General features: G+C 43.6%; 1 protein-coding gene across 3 annotated transcripts; it reads left to right on the top strand.

Moving 5' to 3' along the window:
• The first annotated feature begins 358 nt into the window (after positions 1 to 358).
• Positions 359 to 21,014, top strand: LOC128451373 (zinc finger protein DPF3). Of its 3 annotated transcripts, XR_008340094.1 has the most exons (11): positions 359 to 415; positions 7,945 to 8,105; positions 8,799 to 8,906; positions 11,569 to 11,693; positions 12,253 to 12,348; positions 12,617 to 12,677; positions 14,928 to 14,969; positions 15,372 to 15,512; positions 16,698 to 16,805; positions 16,981 to 17,755; positions 18,947 to 21,014. XR_008340094.1 is itself a non-coding variant. In XM_053435172.1 (10 exons), exons 1-10 carry the CDS (start codon positions 384 to 386, stop codon positions 17,139 to 17,141), a joined length of 1,035 nt encoding a protein of 344 aa, XP_053291147.1. In that variant the 5' UTR covers positions 359 to 383; the 3' UTR covers positions 17,142 to 18,858. The 3 variants fall into 3 exon arrangements, 1 of the variants encoding a protein (XP_053291147.1); XR_008340095.1 differs by lacking the exon at positions 14,928 to 14,969; XM_053435172.1 differs by lacking the exon at positions 18,947 to 21,014 and having other exon boundaries at positions 16,981 to 18,858.

Below are 21,014 nucleotides of genomic sequence, written 5' to 3'. Positions count from 1 at the left end.
ACATAAAGTCCCGGAAGATTATTAGCCCGGTGCTTATTAATGATGATAAAAGATTTATAATTATTTTAATAAATAATTACACCAGCTTCCATGTTGATAATTCTGTGCCACTCATCCAAAGGGGGGGGGGGTCTTCTCCTGACATGTCACCCAGCTCCAGTAAGGGTCTCTTTAAAAGTGCTGTTATTCACTTGTGCACAATTCAAATAGAAGGGAAAACCCTTTAAAATAATTTTTGACAGTTTACCCTCGTCCGGCCACGCCCCGTCCGCCTGTGCTGCACACCCATTGGTCCGCGAATTCACCCCGAGCGCCGATTGGCCAATTCCCGTAGGTTTCCCTCAGAACTGCAAGACGCCGATATTGCGTTACATGGTAGCAAAATGGCGGCTGTCATTCAGAACCCACTAAAAGCGTAAGTAATTTAGACATTGAGGAAATTGTGAATTATTACTTTGTTGCCAACTCGTGTGTTGCGGCCGGCCGCTTGTGCATGTCGTTTTGCTGTCGTGTGCACGCGTCGCATTGAGCTGTCCATGTTGTATTTAGTGCACTTCTTGCACAGCAAAGTAGCCCCGGCAGCTGACTTCTTTTATTCCGCGAAGATGTTCTGATCGTTTTAGTCTCAAACATGTGCGCGGGGCTGCCTGACATTTCCCCCGCACCGGAGGAGCCTCTCCCCGGCACGGGTTTGCACGCAACCCGGGAGACTGTCGTCCTCCCCCGGGTTGTACATTTATTTTGGGGGAAAAGCTGTCGACAGCGTGGCTGATAGTCTGCGGAGCCGCCGCCGGACCGGATCGGTAAAAGTCGATCCCCCCCTCCTCCTCCGTGCTCGGCGGCGGAACCTCAGCTGACATTCCGAAAGTGGTTTACAGTCGGTGTGAAATGTCGACATGTCAACTTTGGCTTCCTCCGAGCGCAGACGTGGTCGGGACGCGGCGGAGCGAAGGGAGGAGGCATTTTGTGTTCGCACGCTTCGCTGCTGGCGAAAACGACTAAAAAGTGTCAGCGGCGGTGTGAGTCCGCCGGTGGAAATAGGCTCCAGCAGCCCGAGCTATGGTCACCTCAGTCCCCTCAACTTCACTGAAATGCTCCACCTCATTTTGCTTTCATTTCTCCTTTGTTCCCCTTGTTGTTCCACCAATTTCTCTGGCGGACGTGTTACTGTAAGTTGCACACCGCTCGCCCCCTCCTCTGGTCGTTGCATATGGTGACCAGGTCATTTGTCTCTTAAAATGCACAGAACATGGAGCTGGACGTGTCAGGTAGTGATGGGCTGTAATGTGGCTCGCCGTGGCTCTGTGGGACTGTGTGTGTGTGTGTGTGTGTGTGTGTGAGGATCTCTCTGCTGTGCCTTTAAGTGGAGGAGTGCTGGAGATTAGCCTGGTCCAGGATCCTGGGCCCATCTGTCAGAGAGATGCTCCGACAGGGAGGAAGTGTCGGGCACAGGCAGGAGAACCATCTGCTCCTCCACAGAGGTACCCTGGCTCCTCCGTGGACCGTAGCACGAGGAGTGGACCACACAACACCTCGGATCACCCACTAGTGTTGTTACTGCACCTATAGGAGAATGCGGAGGGATGTTTTTGAATGTCTGGTTGTGCACGACCGTTTTATTTTCATTGAGCATTGCTATTTTCTGCTAAGGGTTAGTTTGCACTTTTCTAGTTTCCTAATGGACGTTATTTTTAGATTGCATTTCCCGTCTTTTTGGCCACTCAAAGAGCTTTACAGTACAAGATTCATTAACCCTTTCATGCACACATTCATACGCTATCAGTACAACTGTCAAGGGCAATTTGGTTCACTTAGAATCGGAGGAGCTGGGGATTGAACCACCGAGCTCCTGCTTAAATCTCTATAAAAAAGATTCTGCATGTGGATATGTAGACTTTGGGGCCAGAAACCTTCTGGTTTCTGTTTGTAGTTCGACCAATCGTTTTTTGAGCAAGCTTAGGTTGTTTGCAGGTAAACAGTCTGTGTGTGGAGGTAAAGAGGCGGATCACATTGACCGAGATGCATCAGATATTTGCCTTTTTGATTTATCTGTATGCAGATGCAGATCGCTGTTAATAGAGATTAACCAAAATGTTGTCTGGTCATGAAAAACCTGCAAAAAGTGTCATTGTTTTTGTTTTGTTTGGCTAATTTGTTGTCAGACGGTAGCCGATTGCCCAACTACTATCCAAAGATGAAATTAAATTATCGAACGATTAAGTGGCCCCTACAACCTCCTTTTACGTCTGTGATGACTGAAGACGGGGCGGTGTGGCCTAGCCCTAGGGGGTAGAGCGGTGGTTCTCCAACAAGAAGGTTGCCGGTTCAAACTCTTGGCCATCTGCATGCCGAAGTGTCTTTGGCAAGATACTGAAACCCTAAATGGCCCCTCATATATGTTGAGTGTACTAATTATAAGTCGCTTTGGACAAAAGCGTCAGCCAAATGACATGTAATGTAATGTAATGAAGAGTCAAGGAGACTACATGTCAAGTTGAAGTCTCCTTTACCAAAACAACTTGCTCCTTCCTTCATCCACCTGCGCAGTCTTTATATGATGCTCTGGAAGAGACTGATTGCTAATTGCTTCCCAAGAACCTTTATTTCCATGAGCTTACTGAAGCTTCTTGCACTTCTCATGCACTGACCCTGCCTTCACAATTGTTTACCCATCATTGAATGACAGGATACTATCACAGCGCCCCTCTGCAGGCACATGCACAGCAAAGCTTATGTTAAAGTGCTCGATGTAATTGTGATCTACCGTTATGTCCTGCATCAAATACTTTCCCTTATTATTGAAAAGCGCATTTCATTATAACCTCATTGGACCCTTCCCCCTGTCTTGGGTCCCAACCAGCTCTGTTGCACGTCTGCTGTCAAGCTGCTGTTTCATCTCAGAGACGTTTTAGCATTCTGATGTGAAATGTCTCCTCACTATAAGCCGTGCTTAATGAAGTGTTTCAATCTGCTATAATTAGTCTCTGTCTCGGGTTTCTGACTTCATTTCACAAGTTTGTCAGATTATAATTATACATACTTGACACTAATTGGATGTCGCTCCTGTGGACCAGTTTGACCTTTTTTTTCTATTTAGTTGATTCACTTATGAGATATGAAAACGCCGGGTTTGACTTTGTTGTGGAGATGTGGCGGCAGATGAGGCTGCAGCGCGCAAGCCTGTGCACGTCTGTGTGAGGTCCGTCCCTCTCATCCGAGCGTCGTGATGGGAGGACGGTAATCTCCACAATCTGCTGATTATAATGGAGTCTGGAATATTTAATTAATAAGGAAGCTCATAAAGCTGCTCATAACATTTTTAGCCACAGCTGGAGGTTTCTACATGTCGGACTCATCTTCCTGGTCCTTCCGCCAATTATCTTCTACCCTGTCGCCGGTGTTGAGAAACCTACACTTTGAGTGAGTCAGGCTCTTTATTGGCTCTTGAGTGTGTAGGTGTATGCTCTGGTTCTATGCCTGCCCTCAGCCAGACTGAGGTTCTGATTGGTGCAATCAGAGGTGGTTGTAAGGATGCAGTCACTCTATACGACCTCCTCCTTCCCGGCTCTTGTTATGTGGTAGCTGTAGCTTCCTGTAAAACAGACGTGCACCTGCAGATTTGAAAACCGTCCTGAACAGAGCAGACGTGACTGAAGTTATGTTTTTCTAGATCATCATGAGTCACATCTCCTCAATGCTGGCCTGTGTTAAAAGTTTATATAGAAGTTTTACTGTGGCCGCAGATCACACACTGAGCTTCTCTACTGCAAACCCTTTTTTTGTCATTAGATATGCAAAACAAGCGTTGACGCATGCTCGCATTACGGACGCAGCCATGTGACATGGCTAAGTGTTGACAGGAACACGTTGATAGCGGAGGCCCCCGCTGGCCACAAGACTTGCTTTTTGTTTTCCAAAACCTCGTGCACACACTCACCTTCTCTACTCAACTGGAAGATATAGAGGATGTGTGCCACATACTGTACCTCTGAGGCACCTTTTTGTTAAGCCCTAAAACAAGTGAAATCAGAATTTTTCTAGTTTACTCTGAGTCCTCGAGTCCTCAGGACTTTGTCACCATCTGACCATCTGATATATAAAATGTAAGTTATTGTTGTATATATTTTGTTGAGTTATGTACTTGCATGTAATTTCATTCTGTGTAACTGTGCAGTACATTTGAACTGTTAAAGGCATTGTATCCCATTTGTTTATGCCTCAGTGCTGTCAGAAATGTACTATTTATCATATGGAGTAACTTTTTTACACCTTTTTATATATTGGTATTTTTTAACTATATTTAATTATGAGATTGACTGAAGGATTGTATTCATTTGGTTCTAAAGATATTAGGGAAACAAGCTGAGCAAATATTAGCAGCAGGTTGGTTGCAGCCCCTGTATGTATTAATCTTTTTTACTGGTTATAATCATCAGGTCCATTTGATTGGCAGAGGGTTAGACTGTTGCAGATTATTTGACTCCGGCTATAAACTTCCTCAATGATAAACACTGAAGGAATCATAAACAGGAGAAGCTGACTGCAATGGTGGTCAATTCCCATGATCCCATGCTACTTTGTACTACTTCAAACTTTGTCTTTTTTTAGACTTGATTGAGAGAAAACCACATATTGTGTTCTGAAAAGAATTATCCTGGTTTATCATAAACAGCATTTCTGGTGTCTTGAATTGATTAAGAGAAGAAGGAGCCAAAATATCCTGGATACGAATGACGCTATGTTGTGCATTTGGAGCCAGAGTCTATGCAGTAGCATTGTAGGAGTAGTATCAGGAAATAGAGTGGTGGAAACATACGTTCGACCAATCACGAGTCGGACTCTGCTGTCAATCATGCCCTTTCACCCTGTTTATATAGCATCAAGTAAGCTATTAAAACCAGACTTACTGGAAAACTGAACTCTTGCACAAACATCAGTTTGAAAAGAGCAATCTAATGACAGAACCCATCCAGAAGAATTGATTTGACACTTAGCATTTTTATTGGTCCATGTCCCGTCGGGGGACAACCACCCCATAGCCCAAACACCCCATAGCCCCCAAGTACAGTAGTTCAAAGTGTACCAGAAAGCTGGGCTGTAATACATGTGATGACAGTTAGAACACCGATGGACGGGGGGACGGTCGGACGGGTGGGTGGATGCGTGTGCGTGAGGAAGATATGACTCCCTCTCCCTTCCTGTGTTGTCACACGTTCGGGTCTCATCACTCATTACAAGTGTCGGAGAAATCTCTCACCTAAGCCAGCACACCTGCTGCTCGGGGCGGCAGATTCTCGGATGGAGAGCGTGCCATGTCGCCACACAGATAGGCTTCACCCACCAGAAGACTTTCGGCACCTATACTTGCTCTCTTTCACCCTCTCCCCGCTCATCCCCCAACCCCAACCCCTGCACACTTCATTTGAGACGGGAGAGCACCCCACCACACTCTGTTGGACTCGAGTACGTTTCTTGGCACTTGCCAGTGAGCGTGCCGTTCTAGTGGGCTTCAGGGAGCATTTACAGTAGGTCAGCTGGTCTGTTTTTAGTAAGCTGATATGTCACAAAGCGTTTCATCAGGAAGGTGTGTTGATATCAGGGAATGGCAATGAGGCAGAGGGGTTAGTTTGATACGGACGTGGAAGATGTCCTACCGAATCTGTTTTTGAGTATACTCCAGTGTTATTGCCTCCAAGGAGGTTACGTTTTCACCCCTGTTTGTTTTTTTGTTTGCTTGTTTGTTAGTTGGATTATAAGCAAGTATCCGAAAAAATTACTGGCTGGAGCATCTTGTAACTAGGTGGAAGGATGTGATATGGGTTCGGGCAGCATCCATACAATTTTGGTTTATTAAGCCTATTTTTATTTTTTTTTACATTTTTGAGAATCTCTCAAGAATTAATGCAGAGATAAAAAAAAAAGCATGTGTAGGGTCCTAATATCTCAGGATTATGATTTAGCTTTTGTGAATCTAAATTCATATTTTTTATTTATATTTTTACGGGATGATCTTTATTCAGTTACTGTATGGTAACAAATATTCCTTTAAACAATATCAAATAAAGGACATTTGGCCTGGGTTTAATGTGAAGAGTTTGCAGAAGACGTCTGTGTACATGTCATGTGTCTGATCACGATATAAAGTGGCAAATCAGCCTTTGTGGAGGAATGCGCTCTCCCAGTGCCCTTTTAGTTGCGCTTGTAAAAATCCCGGCCTCTTAAAACCTGAGAAAGCTGTATGACATCTTTACAAGGTAGACCTGTAATAGTGTGATTATTGTCTACAATAAAGCTGCTACCTTTGTGCGATTGTAACACGCTGAAGGAAAAGCAATGACCCATATTTATTAGTCATAATCTGCTCTTAAGTGCTCAACCTCTCTTCTCTCCATCTTGTCTTTTGAACTGTTCTGTCTTGTTGAATTTATTTTTCTCTCTCCCTCATCGTTCTCTCGCTCAAACACCTTTCCACCCCTCCCTGCGCTCACTCTGTACCTGTGACTGTTTACTCTTCTCACTCACACTGAAATGAAGCCTCGTTTTCCCAGGAAGCCTCACACACTGTGGCTTTGTCTGGGCTTTTGTGCGGGACAGCATTCCTAACACGGCTGTTCATCTGCTGGACGTCTTCTCATGGAGGGCTAGGGGTAAAGGCGAACCTAAAGAGAAAGCGGGAGAGAGAAAGACGAGGCGCAGGATCTGGAAGACGCTGACAAATCAGCCTCCCACCTCCTGCACCTCTAGTTTAAGATTCCGGGCTTGACTCGCAGCCCGCAGCTCATTAGTTTCACTTCAAAATGGCCGTCTTCCTAATGTTGTAATTGAGAACATGTGGGGGAACTTCATTATGCGGATGTGGAGATGTTCAACTAGATGAACTGGTCTGCCCTATGATAAAACAGCACACATACAAAGTACCTTACCATGATTTTGGAGTTGAAGCCTTTACCCTCATCTTTGATGTCGTCAAATTAGAACCTGCCCTTGTACTAGACACTCTGCTGAGATTAATTAAGTAGGCTAATTACCATACCAGGCGTGTGGCACCGATCGAGGGCTTGAATGTGAAATATCCTCCCCCATTTCACTCTGAATATTAACTCTGACACCTTAAGGGACTGCCAAAATCTCAGTGGCACCAAGAAAAGTGGAACTAAAGTGTGGAGTCTTTGCTGCTCGCTCCTCTGACCATCGAGCAACAATGTTAGGCCGTGGATTCAGTGTCGTCATGATAATCTAACCGGCCAGCGCAGCTCAGAGCCAATCGAGAATCGGATCAGACAAAGAGCCCACAGAGGTAATAATATGTTTAACCTCAGGAGTGGGCGCCGCAGAGTCACTGCACTGATGGAACTGGGTTTCCTCTTTTCTTTCTACATATTTTTCCCTGATTGAAAGCCAGAAAGAGGACAGAGAGACTTAGCAGATTTTTCAGTTTGATACTTACCTTCAACAGAACTGATTAGACGGCTCATTAGATACTAACAGCATTATTTTGGTGTTGGAGTATTTCCAATCTGACAGTATTACTCTTTGTTCAAAGAAGCATCTGCTGTTTATTTCCTTATACTATTGTTTTGATCTGCTTTAAGGCATCTCTTAGCAAATAAAGTAATTTTCCGACATACACAGACACTAGAACATTAGACATTTTCTTGAGAGGCTATATCAAAGAACACAAATGTGTAAGTCGGTGGCTCTCGACATTTCCTGCTAGCGCCATAGCAAAATGTAAAACTACGCTCATGTGAGAATACAGCAGGAACATGAGCGAGCAAGTGGGAGTGTTGATGACGTCCCCAACGCACAACAGATGCAAAAGAGGAGCAATGCATGTAGACGTAGACAGCAAACGATCACATTTATCCATAGCCTCACTTCTGCTGTGTCGACCAAATCATTAAGGGTCACTGACCTCTGCTGCTCATGTTGCCCCCCCGGCAGGTTGGGCGACCAGTTCTATAAGGAGGCCATCGAGCAGTGCCGCAGCTACAATGCCCGCCTCTGTGCTGAACGCAGCGTCCGCCTGCCATTCCTCGACTCACAAACTGGTGTGGCTCAGAACAACTGTTACATCTGGATGGAGCGGCACCACCGTAGTCCTGGTGGGCAAACACACACACACACACACACACACACACACACACACATACACATACACAGAGTATTTACTGAGAGTTGTATTTGGTATATTTGTATAAAAGCAAATCTACATTATGTAGGGCTATTGACGAGAGTTTCAAATAATTATTTTCATTATTGATTAATCTTCTGATTGCTTTTTCACTGCGTTGTTAAGTCAATAAAATGCCACTTGCAATTAAACCACAATCCAAGGTGACCTTTTTAAACTTGGTTGTTAGTTGTCTAGTTTATAAAGAGGGGGGCGGTACCGCTGGAGAGTAAAACATTCCAGTTATATTGGATGATGTATACATTTTGCCCTTATGACAAAGAAATGTAATGTACAGTTTAACCATAACATGTATTATCAATAACTGAATAAACACAATTGCAATATATAGAACTTGATTTAAGAAAATTCTTTCTTTTAAAATGTAAAAATAAATGCACATATTTTCTAAAGGCTAACATCAGTGGCCAATCGACAAATCTATATTGCCCAACCTTATATGATTGTTTATTGAATATAAATGTGTTTTGTATTGGTGGTCAGACCAAACAAATTGTTAACATGTCCATTTAGCAAAATAAGTAGTAAAGCTATAAAAAAAAAAAAAAGTGTTTCAAGAGATGAAATAGTTTTTGTGTTGATGTGTATTGTGGTTATCATGCAGGGGTTTCAGCCGGGCAGATGTACACGTACCCCGCCCGCTGCTGGAGAAAGAAAAGACGACTGCACAATGCCACGGATCCCCGCCTGGGCATCTATGGTCTGCAGCTCGGTAAGACCCTGCAGTCCGTTGTCCTTAAACTACCTGCCCATCGCTTCCAGCTCACTTTCTCTTCCCGCTCATCCGTCTCTGTCTCCCTCTCTCTCTCCCTCCCTCGTCTCCCACCCACCTCCTTCAGCTCATGTGATTACTGGTGATGATCTGGAATAATCTCGCTAAAAGCATATCACTCTGTCTCCGCACACTGAGCAGAACAGGCTGCCAGTCATTTTTCAGAGGATGAAATGTGGCTGTGTTCACCCCGGCTGGTAAACTTGTTTTGTGAGAAGTAGAACATGTAATTAGATTTGCCACTGCTGGGAGCAGCGAGACGGAGTTCGGCCACTGCAGACAGTATTTAATAAATGTTATTGAATGTAGTTTGGCTTTTCTCGGGCTGCCACTTGAAACCGCTCACTCAAAACGTTTACGCTCTCGTCGACAGTACATTCTCCCTGTATCTTATTTTGTACTTACCACCTCCCTTGCTGATTGGTTTAGTCTCTTTCCCTCTGGCAGCTCCTCCATCCGTCTCTATAAATTGCGGTGCAGCCTGTGTGTGTTTTGTGGCCAGAGATCCTGAGCTTGAATAACTGTGCACAAGGCTTGTATACCCACTGGGATGTTGCACTATCCTAATGAACATGGCAACAGAGAGAAATATAATGTCACATGTTTAAGTTTTTATTAGTTTCTGATCATTCTTGAGTCATGTGGTGAAAGGACAACTGTTTTGGAAGTCGAGAAAGTAAGACAGAGGAAAAGAGCCTGGAAGGAGTAAACAAGATGGAGAGATAGTGTAGAAAAAGAGAGGATAGAAACGAGCCTTTGTTTCCAAACACATCCCATTGTAGTCTATTGTTTTCCACTGAGCTGGCGCTCGCAAAGACACCACCACCACCACCCTGCTGTCCCTTCCCTTCTCCAACAACAGTGGGTTGTATGTGCTGTCTGCCAGTGCCCATCAGAGGGGAAACATACCCTGATTTAACCTGGCGTCTCTTGCAGCATGTCCTGCAGCTGGCCAGAGGTGCCCAACACAGGGCAGCAGCCAGACTCTGTCTCGCTGCCTCGGCAAGCTCGTCTAACTCATGGTGTGCTAGAGACTGGGGCTGCATGCAGAATCAGCTCCCTGCTGCAGGCTGCTGCTGGCTCTATTTTTAGCCCCCCAGCTCCCATGGGTTGGGAGGGAGGGAAGCGGTGGTGTGAGGGGGGGGCTGTCTCGTCGCGGAGAGTTGAAAGTCAACGTGTGCAGACACAATGGTTTGGGGCTGCCGCCACATGGTGGAGGGGCCCATTTTAGAGGAGCGCGTTGGATGTGCTTGTCACGCCTACCTCTTGTGTCTGCCTCCTATACCTATGCAGTGCTCTGTTGCTTCTGCACTTCATGTTCGATATTCTGCAGAAGTCTTTCTAGTGGGCGCAGTGGTGAGATGAAGGGCTGATGGAAAGCTGCAGTCGGAGGGGCTTTGAAGTGTGTCCTCTTTCCAAACATCCACAGAGCAGCAGATCGCGCAGCTCTCCGTGGAGAGGAGATTTTGTAAATAAGACTTGCGGATCCGACCGACTGTCGAAGCTTTTATTTGCTCTGCTTTGTCAACTCGCTTCCCTCCTACACTGTTTGTTTAGGTCTTCAGCTCCCTGTAGAAGGAGATATCTGCATGATGCGTTCAGGTTAAAGAGATAAGCCACTTAACTTCACTGGCCCTCAGAGATTCCTGTGGACAGTCAGCCTACATGGTGCAGCTCACCAATGACAACGCTTTCCCTTTCAGCATGAAACCATATGCCCTGTCAGTTATATAGTGCTGTGAAGATACTTGTCGTGACACATTCGGTTCCAGGCAAAACAAGTGGTGACAGCTGATATAACAAACAGTTGCTCCAGCAATTTGCCATGTGCTTTTATTATGTCTAGTGTGAGAGGAAGAGGATAATAGATGTGTGCTTATAGAACGCTGCTCATGTACAACCCCCCAGCCGACTGAATCTTGATCTGATTTTTCAATGTGTTTGACTACGTGTCTCATACACTCTGGAGAGAATCAAACAAGAACAAAGTAATCTTCAGTACTGTACCGGTCCTAATAACTTCTGATTAGTGGTGGTGTTTATTGTTAAAGTGTAAAGTGAGTGCACGTCAGCAGGGGAGTGAGGAGGCATGCTATAGCACAGTACAAGGATAATGGACACGTAATCTCTGCCCTGATCCTGAAGCAGCATGTCGGGGTACAGCTGCAAAATGAACGTAGCGTAAAAACAGTTTGTGAATGTACGTATTGAGTATAAAGTATTAACAGAATTAACCAACATGAGCAGATTAAGTCGAGAGACGTTATGAATGTTGGTTTCCAACAAGGTGTGACATCATCTGCCCCTAACCCTCAACAAAAGAAAGGAGAAACTACAACCAAAAGAAAACGTTTTAACAGGGGAAAAAGAACGTAGAAAGCCTCATGTGAAGGATCCCTCTCCCAGGACGGAAAGTCCAAAGATGCCATGTGTTACAGAGAACAGCAGAACAATTTGAGTATTTACAGCATTGGTTAAAACACCTGTGGGACTTTTTTACCTAAAGTGAACATTAGACCGTAGATGTGTTGGCATGGCGTGATAGTATAAACACTTAGCTCATGTTTTGCTGAGTCATCATGTGTTGCTTGTTGTTGTGCAGACGGCAGCCTCATGTCCAAGGACGCCTTGCCCACCCAGAGCACCACACTGGAGGCGCTGCTGCGGGGAGAGGGTCTAGACAAGAGGAACGCGAAGAACGACGAGGATAGTCTGCTGGAGATCCAGGTCGGTTCAGTCCCTGTGTTTTTCTGGTTAAGCTCGTCAGCCAAATGTTTAAATTGTAAATGTTCAGTGGTGTCACTCAAGCGACTGAGGGCCCCGGCTCGGACAGGGAAGTGTTGCGCCCCGACTGGTTGTCAAGGCAACTTGCCAAGTTTTTCCAGCTGACCTGCGGGGCTCGTTAGCTGACCGCTGTCTCGCTGAGAGGCAGTTTGGACAAGTGAACTGCTTCAACTTTGATTTCCCAATTACTCACTGTTATATATGAAACTAATGAGTAACGTCCACACAATCATGTAAAAGATCAAAAAAAGAAACTTCAGTCAAAAAATGTCTGTCAGTCCGAGTTATTATTTCGATCTCTGTCACAAGAAGACATCGCCAGATAATTACATTCCATATAATGTACCTTTGGAATCAACATGGAAGAAAACAAAGGCTGGAGAGCCATGATTTAAATAACTTACAAATTCACCCTACTGGTACTAAACAAATTCGATCAATAAAGAATATGATGACATCAGACATTTATCTGTGTCTGTGGCTCTGTCTCCCTGTGTCTCAGAGGGTTCTGGAAGCAGACGCAGCAGAAGACGCTTTCAATGATGATGATGACTACGAGGTGAACACTCCCAAAAAGAGACATCGGGGCAAAGGCAGAGTAAGTGGACAAATGGACTCCAGTTGCACATGAGCAGGGACTCCCAAGACGTTCAGGGAGACCTATCATGTCAGTTTCTGTTAAAAAACAAGGTTTTATGTTTCTTCTCCAATCACATCAAATCACATTTAAGTTGTTTAGCTGAGGTAGTGGCTTAGGCATGCCTTTCTCATATACATACAATATTTATATATATATGATGCAGCAGCTTATTTGTTGGAAGGTTCATATATCTTTGATAAGGGTTAATGGGGTATTTTTTCCTCAGGGTCGGGGTTCAGGCCGCAGGAGGACAGACCTGGATGATGACAAGCCATACGTCTGTGACAGTAAGGCCCTGTCCCATTTCACCCCTTCTCCCTTTCCCTCCGTTTTGCGTGTTCGCATGTGGGGGGTGGGGGGGCTGTCCCGATACTTGTTAGGACAAGTGTTCCAACCCACACTTCAAACCGGGGGCTATGAGAATTTCCCAGAATGCCTTTCACCGGCAAGTAGGACTGCTCGATTAATCGAAATTTTATCGGTATTACGATTATGGGGTCAAACGATCTCTAAACTACTATAATCGAGTTGAAACGATTATTTGGCATTTTTTTCGAAAAATACACGCATGCGCAATTCAGTCCTTCCCGCAAAGCATTCAGCGGCCCAGCTGACTGGCACTCATTCTCAAGCAGCTGTAAAGTGAAGGAGGCGATTTGTGTGTGTGGTGATCGGCGGTGAAAAAACAGCACGAGTGGAAAAGCAGGGAGGGCAGCAGCAGACCATGTAGCTGCCGCGCCGCGCACAGCTATTCTCAAGCGCGCTCCCCCCTGGCTGTTCAGACCGGTCAGACCGGACCCGCATTTCTCCGCGCCAGTCAGTCGGTCAGAGAGTGGTAGGGTTGCCATCATTAAGGGTTTGAATAACCGGGCACCGATATGCTGGTTTCACGGAGGAATAAGACACGCAGCCGTCATCGGTGTTTACCGGAACCGGAAGTGATTAAAAAAATAAAACATAGACTTCAGAATAAGGGCACATATTAATAATCGTTTAAATAATCGTGATTTTGATATTGTCCAAAATAATCGTGATTATATTTTCCATAATCGAGCAGCCCTACCAGCAAGAGACCCTCAAATGTAGTATTTTCTCAATTTTTAAGGATTTAAAAATTCCAATAATACTGTTCCTCTAATAACAAAGCATCTTTGCAGGGCTTCTACAGACCCCTGCTAGTAGCCTGTGTGCTTTTGATTCATACGTGAAATATGGTAGAGCCACCAAGCTTTTAATTTTCCATTGGATGAATGGCAAATGTCATTGATTCACCTGCATTAGCATTGATGTTATTAGGATATTATAGGTTTGTCACTTTAGCGCAAGAAAAGGCATTGGTTTATTCAAAAGTTGTCGTGTATGTTTACATCGACGACTAATGATGATGTGTCGGGTTTTCACGATGACTATTGATGATGTAGCGGCTTCTTGAAGTGCATTCCCAATTTGAAGGGGAAGATTTCAACATCTAACCTTTGTGACTGTTTCAAGGGCCAAGATAACTCTTGAAAACAAGGGGTGAGGAGAATGGGTGAAATGGGATTGGGCCTTAGAGATCATTTTTTACTGATATATCCTAGTAGTTGGTGAGTTTTCAGAAAGATGAAAATTCAGTCATTATACAATACAGTTGAAGTAAATGCTGGTGGGAGTGTTCTCAACTGTGTCTGCGCACACGTGTCTGTGTGTGCTTGTGTGCGCATCAGGATTTCTAGGGAAATCTAAACGCACGATCATGTAGAGACAGAAATGACATGACGTTGTGTTATTAAGAAAAATAACATAAGTTAATTTCGTTTGTCTGATAAAAGAGCAAGCTATAGACCTGTTTTAAAGGAAAGGTAACTTTAAATTACTTTTGTTGAGATCTGGTGCTATATAAAAAAAAAATTACCTGGCCTTCAAGGGCGGGGCGTCCCCCTAATATTATAGTAGGGGAAACACTATCGGATTTAGCAGCAAAGCCGTTTACCCCTGAAACTCCAGAAGTGACTGTACCCCCCCGCCTCCATCGACATAGTGATGAGTAGATAATAAGGGAATTTCCATTTTTGTGTGAACTATCCTTGTAAGAGTCACTGTGATTTTTGCACTTAATCTTGACAAAAGAACATTCCATATATTGTACACATAATTCACAACACAAATATATATACAGTATAACTGTACCCAAATTTATCATTATCTTGTTAGTGGGATTGAAGACGGAAGCTACATTTCAAGGGCATGGTAAAATATAGATGAGATGCTTAATTTGACTTTTTCTTCAAACCTTTTTTATCTGGAATATCCACATGTCAGGAAGTTACTCTTAAACAACCTCAGGGTGGTCTTTGTGAAAAATGACCAACCAGTGTAACTTGAACACAGTTTTTACAGTTAAAAGCAGAACTAGAGTTACCATTGTCTCACTCATGAACTTTTCCCTGTTCATGCAAAATGCATGTGGAAAATCCAGTTAAGGGGTATTGGATTTTACATCAGCTGATAAAACGGATCTTGAAACGCACAATCTCATTGTGTCTTTTCTGTTTCAGACAAAAACAAACAAAAGCAGAACTCAAAATCTTCGACCTCAGGTACCTTCATTTGTTCACACTTTTGGTCTCTCGTCTTTAAAGGATTTTTATTTTGACAGATTGTTGAGCGGTTGTGTTGGCAGTCCTGGTTATTGATTCAGGCTCTAATATTAGCTTACTTTTCTCTGACTGAAACTCCCTGGTGCTGATAATCTGAGATATGGTTACTCTGCTGTCTGGGGTTTTGTTTTATTTGACTGACTGTTGCAATGAAATCCTAAAATGCTCCTTTTTTTTACCTTTTGGACCCAGACGCTGAATATTCACCTCCATCAAATGCAATGATGCCTTTTTTATTTTACCCATTTATGACAAAACTCTCATCCTATAGATAAGTGGTCAGAAAATTTACATTTATTCATATATTGTGTGACTGAACATTTGCCTATTGTTTTGTTGCAGTCTGTGCAAAGCGCTACAGGAACCGTACAGGACTCAGTTACCACTACACCCATTCCCACCTGGCGGAGGAGAACAGAGCTGGAGAGAGGAACAAGGTGGCGTCCAGATCGCCCTCTGTACCACAGACTGACAGACACAAACGTAAGAAGCCTGCCTGCTGATCCCATTTCATTTCAGTGACTGGTTTCTGAAACCAAACCAAAAATGTCATATACAAAAAGCTGCTTCATACTGCAGGGCCTGAAAATCAGGAAACAGCGATATGTCAGATCAGCCACAATCTGCTGTCAGTGCTCAAACGCAAGTTAAGTGTTCACTCTTATCGAGGCAGTACATGTTTCAACCCCCACTTGATGCACTAAGAGGACACAGGGATCTCTACCATGTCTACCATCCATCCTGTTAACTTGAGAAGCCAATCCAAAGAACTTGTTACCATAATCAGGAAGTAAACTAGACAAAAAGATACAAGTATACATGTGTCTACACAATTTAACGCCTCAGTTTCAATACTAAAGGTTTAACAAAGGCCGTGACATATCCGTATATTCAATGTGTCTTAATAATGAGACCCTTGGATCTTGCATGGCTAACGGAATGAACACACCTACAGTTTCTTTTTTTCCTTTTTTTTTATGAAATAATTAAAAAACGTTGTTTGTTGAAGGGGCACAGTTTAACCTACATGAAGTAAGGTACTAGAAAATATGATTTATTTTGCACCAACCCCTCAAATGTTTGGCCAAACCAGCTAGAGTCCAGCTCTACATCCCGACATGGCCCTTAATGATTGATACAGTTACACCAGAGGTTTGGTTGTTTCTCCATCGGCTGCTGCAAGTAGTTTCTATTATCAGACCACTTTAGTGACTTCTTTTGTAAATGACAGTCGCAAGTGGTGTCCTGTCAGAAACTCAATTCACTGAGTGTAGAGTTGTTACCCTGATGGAGACACAAACTGCCATGGCACTGAACGCTTCTCGCCATCATCCTTCTAGACACCTACAGCTGTTTGTGTGAATATCAATCTGTTGAACTGGACATTAAATGGACTTTATCCTCTCAACCCCCAGTACAAAGTCTGTTTCATGTCCGATTGATTCGATGTGCAAACAGATAAAAAGGCTGAAACCGACTGACACAAGACGGAATGTAAATATGACACAATGTTTTCATGTACCGGGTAATCGAACAATTGTGGTTGCAAAAAAACAACAACTTTCAACTAAGTCATCAGTTTTGCACATTGCCCCTGTACGGTACCACCTTATACAAGGTTTTGACCAAGTTTGCCTGCCAACTTGTTTACCTGTAAATGCCCCACAGGTCCAAAAGGTCCAGGTGGGACGAGCATTCCCAGCAACTACTGTAATAAATGCCAGGGAAAGAAAACGGGTAAATCTGGGTCTCCCTTCTCAGCCTGCCAATGCACAAGTGAGTAGATAGTTCGACGTTTTTTTGTGTGTGTTCTAACTGATTCCAAAGTGCTTCTCCACAATGGATCATTGGGAAGAAATTATGAAATGAAGAGATGTTGTAGCCTTTGTTTGGTGCTGTCTGCCATTTTTTTTACCCGTCACCTGCTCACTGACTCTATCCTGTGTCCCAGCCGCCCGCAGAGAAGAGAAGGAAGACCGGACCTTCACCGGAGCCGAGGAGCTTTTCGGCACCACCTCAGAGAGCGACACTTCCACCTTTCACGGCTTTGAAGACGACGAGCTGGAGGAGCCGGCCACAAATAGCAACGGATTAACCAATCGACACAGATAGAGCGAACCTTTAAGATTTCAAGAGACAATATTTTGTTTTATATGGATTAACCTCTGGCAAAAATTTGCTGCTTCTTTTTCAATGTTTTTTGTTTGCAGAAAGCACAAAGTGATCATTTCAGGACAGAAATGCAAGTGGTATTTTATCTACTGAACATTGTTGAATAATTTATGAACTCCCTTTTTTTATATACAAATATATATATATTAACTTTTAAGGCAATGGACGACTCAGTGTTTGTTGACGAGTGACTCGGCCTTCAATGCAAAACAGAAGATGATTTTTGGAGTTTTTTCCCCCTCACTGGAGCAGAAGAAGCATAAATATGACAAACAAAAAACACTGGAGAAATCTGAAAATGGAACAAGTGAAATTTTTCAAGACGTGGATAATTCGCGTGGGGGTTGATTGAATGTCACTGCAGACCCCTACTTGAGCTACAAGATGTTTTTGAATCACCAGTGGCTGTTGCTATGAAGGCCTCCTCTTCTGCTCTATCTTTGGATGAAACTTGTATGAAAATGAAGGAACTGCCACAGGCCACTGGAAGTGTTTGGATGAAGAAATCTATTAACTTAAGTTTTTACAGAAACCGTGTAGTTATAAAATGAAAGGTAAGCTACAGTTTCTTCTCTGATTTAGTAACAAAAGACATTTTGCAGATTGTGGATTAACAAAGAATTCATGTTTACTAAATGTGGACAAAAATGGAGGACAGCAGACTTCAAATATTTATTATCTGAAACTTTTTGTGTAATTTGTGTTTGCAAATAAAGTAATTTAATTGTCATATTTTTAAACTTCACAAACCCATCTGTCAAATTCGCATCTAAAAGGATACCTGCGCTGAAACTGAGTGGCCAATGAGGTTGTGTTTCCACCCCTTTCCATTTGTTTGTTGGATTGTTTGTTTAGTAAAAGAGGTCACACAAAAACAATGACCAATTTCAGCGTGCGTTTTTCCACATTTTCTACAGAGAGTAATTCATAGGCTCTTTTCAGGAGCTGATGTCTGAGTGTGTGAAATTTGCTGCAGCTTGATTGAAGTCAAGGCGACGGCTGGGCCTTGACGGAGGTGTGCGCTCCACCGAGTGTCATTACAGTGTCTTCAGAATTTACTCAAATGTCACCATGTTAAAGACATTGGGGACAAATCTGCCCGTTTATATTGGGATCTGGTCCAAAATGTAATGGTTTCTCCTTTAGTTCATACTTGCCCCGTTGAAATCGAATGGAAATTGGTTGACTGGTTATTGAGTTATCGTACTGACTGACGGCTATGAAAACATAACCTCCTTGGTGAAGGTAGAAATGGGAATGAAATGTAATTTTACTTTTCAGCTTAGTGAGCAGCTCTAGAGACAGTCTCATCTCCACTGAAATACAATTATTGGATGGATTTATAGTGACATTTTTTGCTTACATTCACAGATGAACCCTAAAGACTTTGTTGATCCTCAGTCTTTTCCTCTTGTACCGTCAACACATCAAATATGTTTTTATCAAGCTGCAAAAATAATGACAGTCCCATTAGCCTCAGCTGCACTTTGTTTTTAGTGCTCGTTAGCATATGTTAGCATGCAAGCTAGCTAACTATGGTTCATATTAGGAATATTATACATGCTTGTAACCCTAACTCCTATGTGCATGTTAACATGCTAGCATGCTCGATACTTTGGAGAGTTTTTTATTTTATTTTTTTTTTAATTATTATTCTTGATTTTTATTCTATTCTTAATACTGATTATCTTTTTTGATTCAATCCATGATGTGTGAGTCTAACCCATCTCCTTTGTGTTGTACAGGAGCACTCAGCACATGGGCCCAGCGGGGGGGGGGTCGACCAGTGAAGAAGAGGATTTAACCCTCAAACTAATGAGCCTTCAGCTCCCTTCTGGTTTGGGCCTGAAACAACTGACTGAAAAGGACAAACACACGTCCACCTGTTCTATAGGCCGTGTGGCTTAGTTGAACTGCTCCCTCGACGATATGTATCGATCCCTTCTCAACATTTGATCTTTGACTACATCCAGCTTCATTTTATCCTGTCCGCACTGTGTTGGAGCTCCACTGAACTATGGGAACACTAAAGGCCAGGCCTTTGGACTGTTTAGTGCCCACCGGGTACATTTGGGGCCCCCGCGGTCCAGCCGGCCCACTCCTGCTCTGTGACTGTGTGTCTGCTGTGTGATCCGATGTGACACTAAGACGTCATTATCCTCATCACTGTGCCAGCCCGCCGCTCTGCACTGGAAACCAGCCCTGACAGCCATAAACCTCCAACCTGATTTGACTAGTGACCCTCTGACCCCCAGCCATAGAGATGGTGCTCGAATCCACCACTATTACATTCAGACCTCTGGACTACTGTATTAATACTCTGACATGGACGCAAAGGTTTTCTGCTTCTGTCCCTCTGTCTGGTTTTGCTATATCTCTTCTGCCGCTCTCATCTCTTATGGGTCGCAGTAATTTAGCTTTTTTTTTTTTTTTTTCATCTTTTCTCTGTTGTATAATATTTCTATGTTTTGAACTCTTTCAAGTTTGATTAGTATGACATCTTATGTTTGTTCAGACTGTATTGATACCTCTGTCCTGATCAGGTGCACAATAGCCACAACTACTCAGGCATCTTTCATTTCCTCTGCTGTTGATTGTTCAGCCATTCAGCCCTGATTCATGTGATTGTATTCAGTTGGCGAGGAGGGACGGTAACGCCACACAAGGATCCCATTATAATCAACTTCCAGGAGGGATCCGGGACACCACAGTCTCGTGCTATAGGAAAAAAAACAACAAGCTTCAACTCTCTGTCCCATCTGTGCTGAGTTTAATCGGTGTCACGCTCGCCATCCACTTTTTGCCTAAATCTACAGCCTCAGTAGATTTTGCCAAGAGTGAAATTCATCTCAGATTCATTTAAAAACAATATTGTTGCTACAGCTACATAAACTCCTCAGATCTACGTACTTACTGAGAAGTGAAAACTGTATAAACCCAGTTATGTGACATTTCCGTTGAGTGCTTTTCGAGGGCCCATTTGCTTTATGACATTTAGAAGGTGCTTGAAGTACTGTAAAAAAAAAGAAAAGGCTTTTAGTTCTATAGGTTGCACATGCTGCATAAGAGGTCCACTTCCTTCCATGTAATTATTCAGTATCACTGCAATGTAATGATAGCTGCTCCGTTTTTGAAGCTAACCATTAATCCTATGTGTTTGTTTATGACTTTCTTGTGCATTCAAACCAACGTTCTTCATTTCCCTCAGGGACCCTCCGCATCGCAGTTTTATCTCCTCTGGACAAACAGAGGATCTGAGACCCGTCAGTTATCTCGTCTTCGTCTCTTGTGTCGGTAATGTGGCATTTCCACAGTTACAACTGTGTCTTCTATCCTCTAACGTCCCGCCAGTCAATGACAAGCATGATGTGTCATCAGTCATAACCTGCTCAATGTTACCGATTGTGTACAAACAGGCCTCGCATGGTGCAGTTCTGAACAAAAAGGAAAAGCTCCGAGATGCAAACGTCAGTGATGTCCGCTTCGAAAAACGTGTCACCAATCATTGAATAGCCTGTATACCTCGTCAAAAGACACAGCAATAGGCCCCGGTGCTCCCCTGTCAAACCTGCCACGGGCGGAGAGGGAGCTCCGGGGTGGGAACGGAGCCAGGAGGAGAGGAAATGGACATGATCGGGCATTTGTCTCATTTCAGCTATAAATACAAGGCGAACTGGAGAGAATGAAGAAGTCTTCGTTTGTTAAACTATTTTTATTGTTCTGAGAAAAATAAAGAAAAAAATAGAGAATGAATGTTGATGCTCAGCTGTGTTTTTCTGACAAAAGGTCATGGGGTCGACTTGAGAAGGCAGC

This window comes from Pleuronectes platessa, chromosome 11 (genome assembly GCF_947347685.1).
Source record: "Pleuronectes platessa chromosome 11, fPlePla1.1, whole genome shotgun sequence".
NCBI lineage: Eukaryota > Metazoa > Chordata > Actinopteri > Pleuronectiformes > Pleuronectidae > Pleuronectes > Pleuronectes platessa.
The sequence above is the reverse complement of the archived record's forward strand: the minus strand, read 5'-3'. Positions and strand labels throughout refer to the sequence as shown.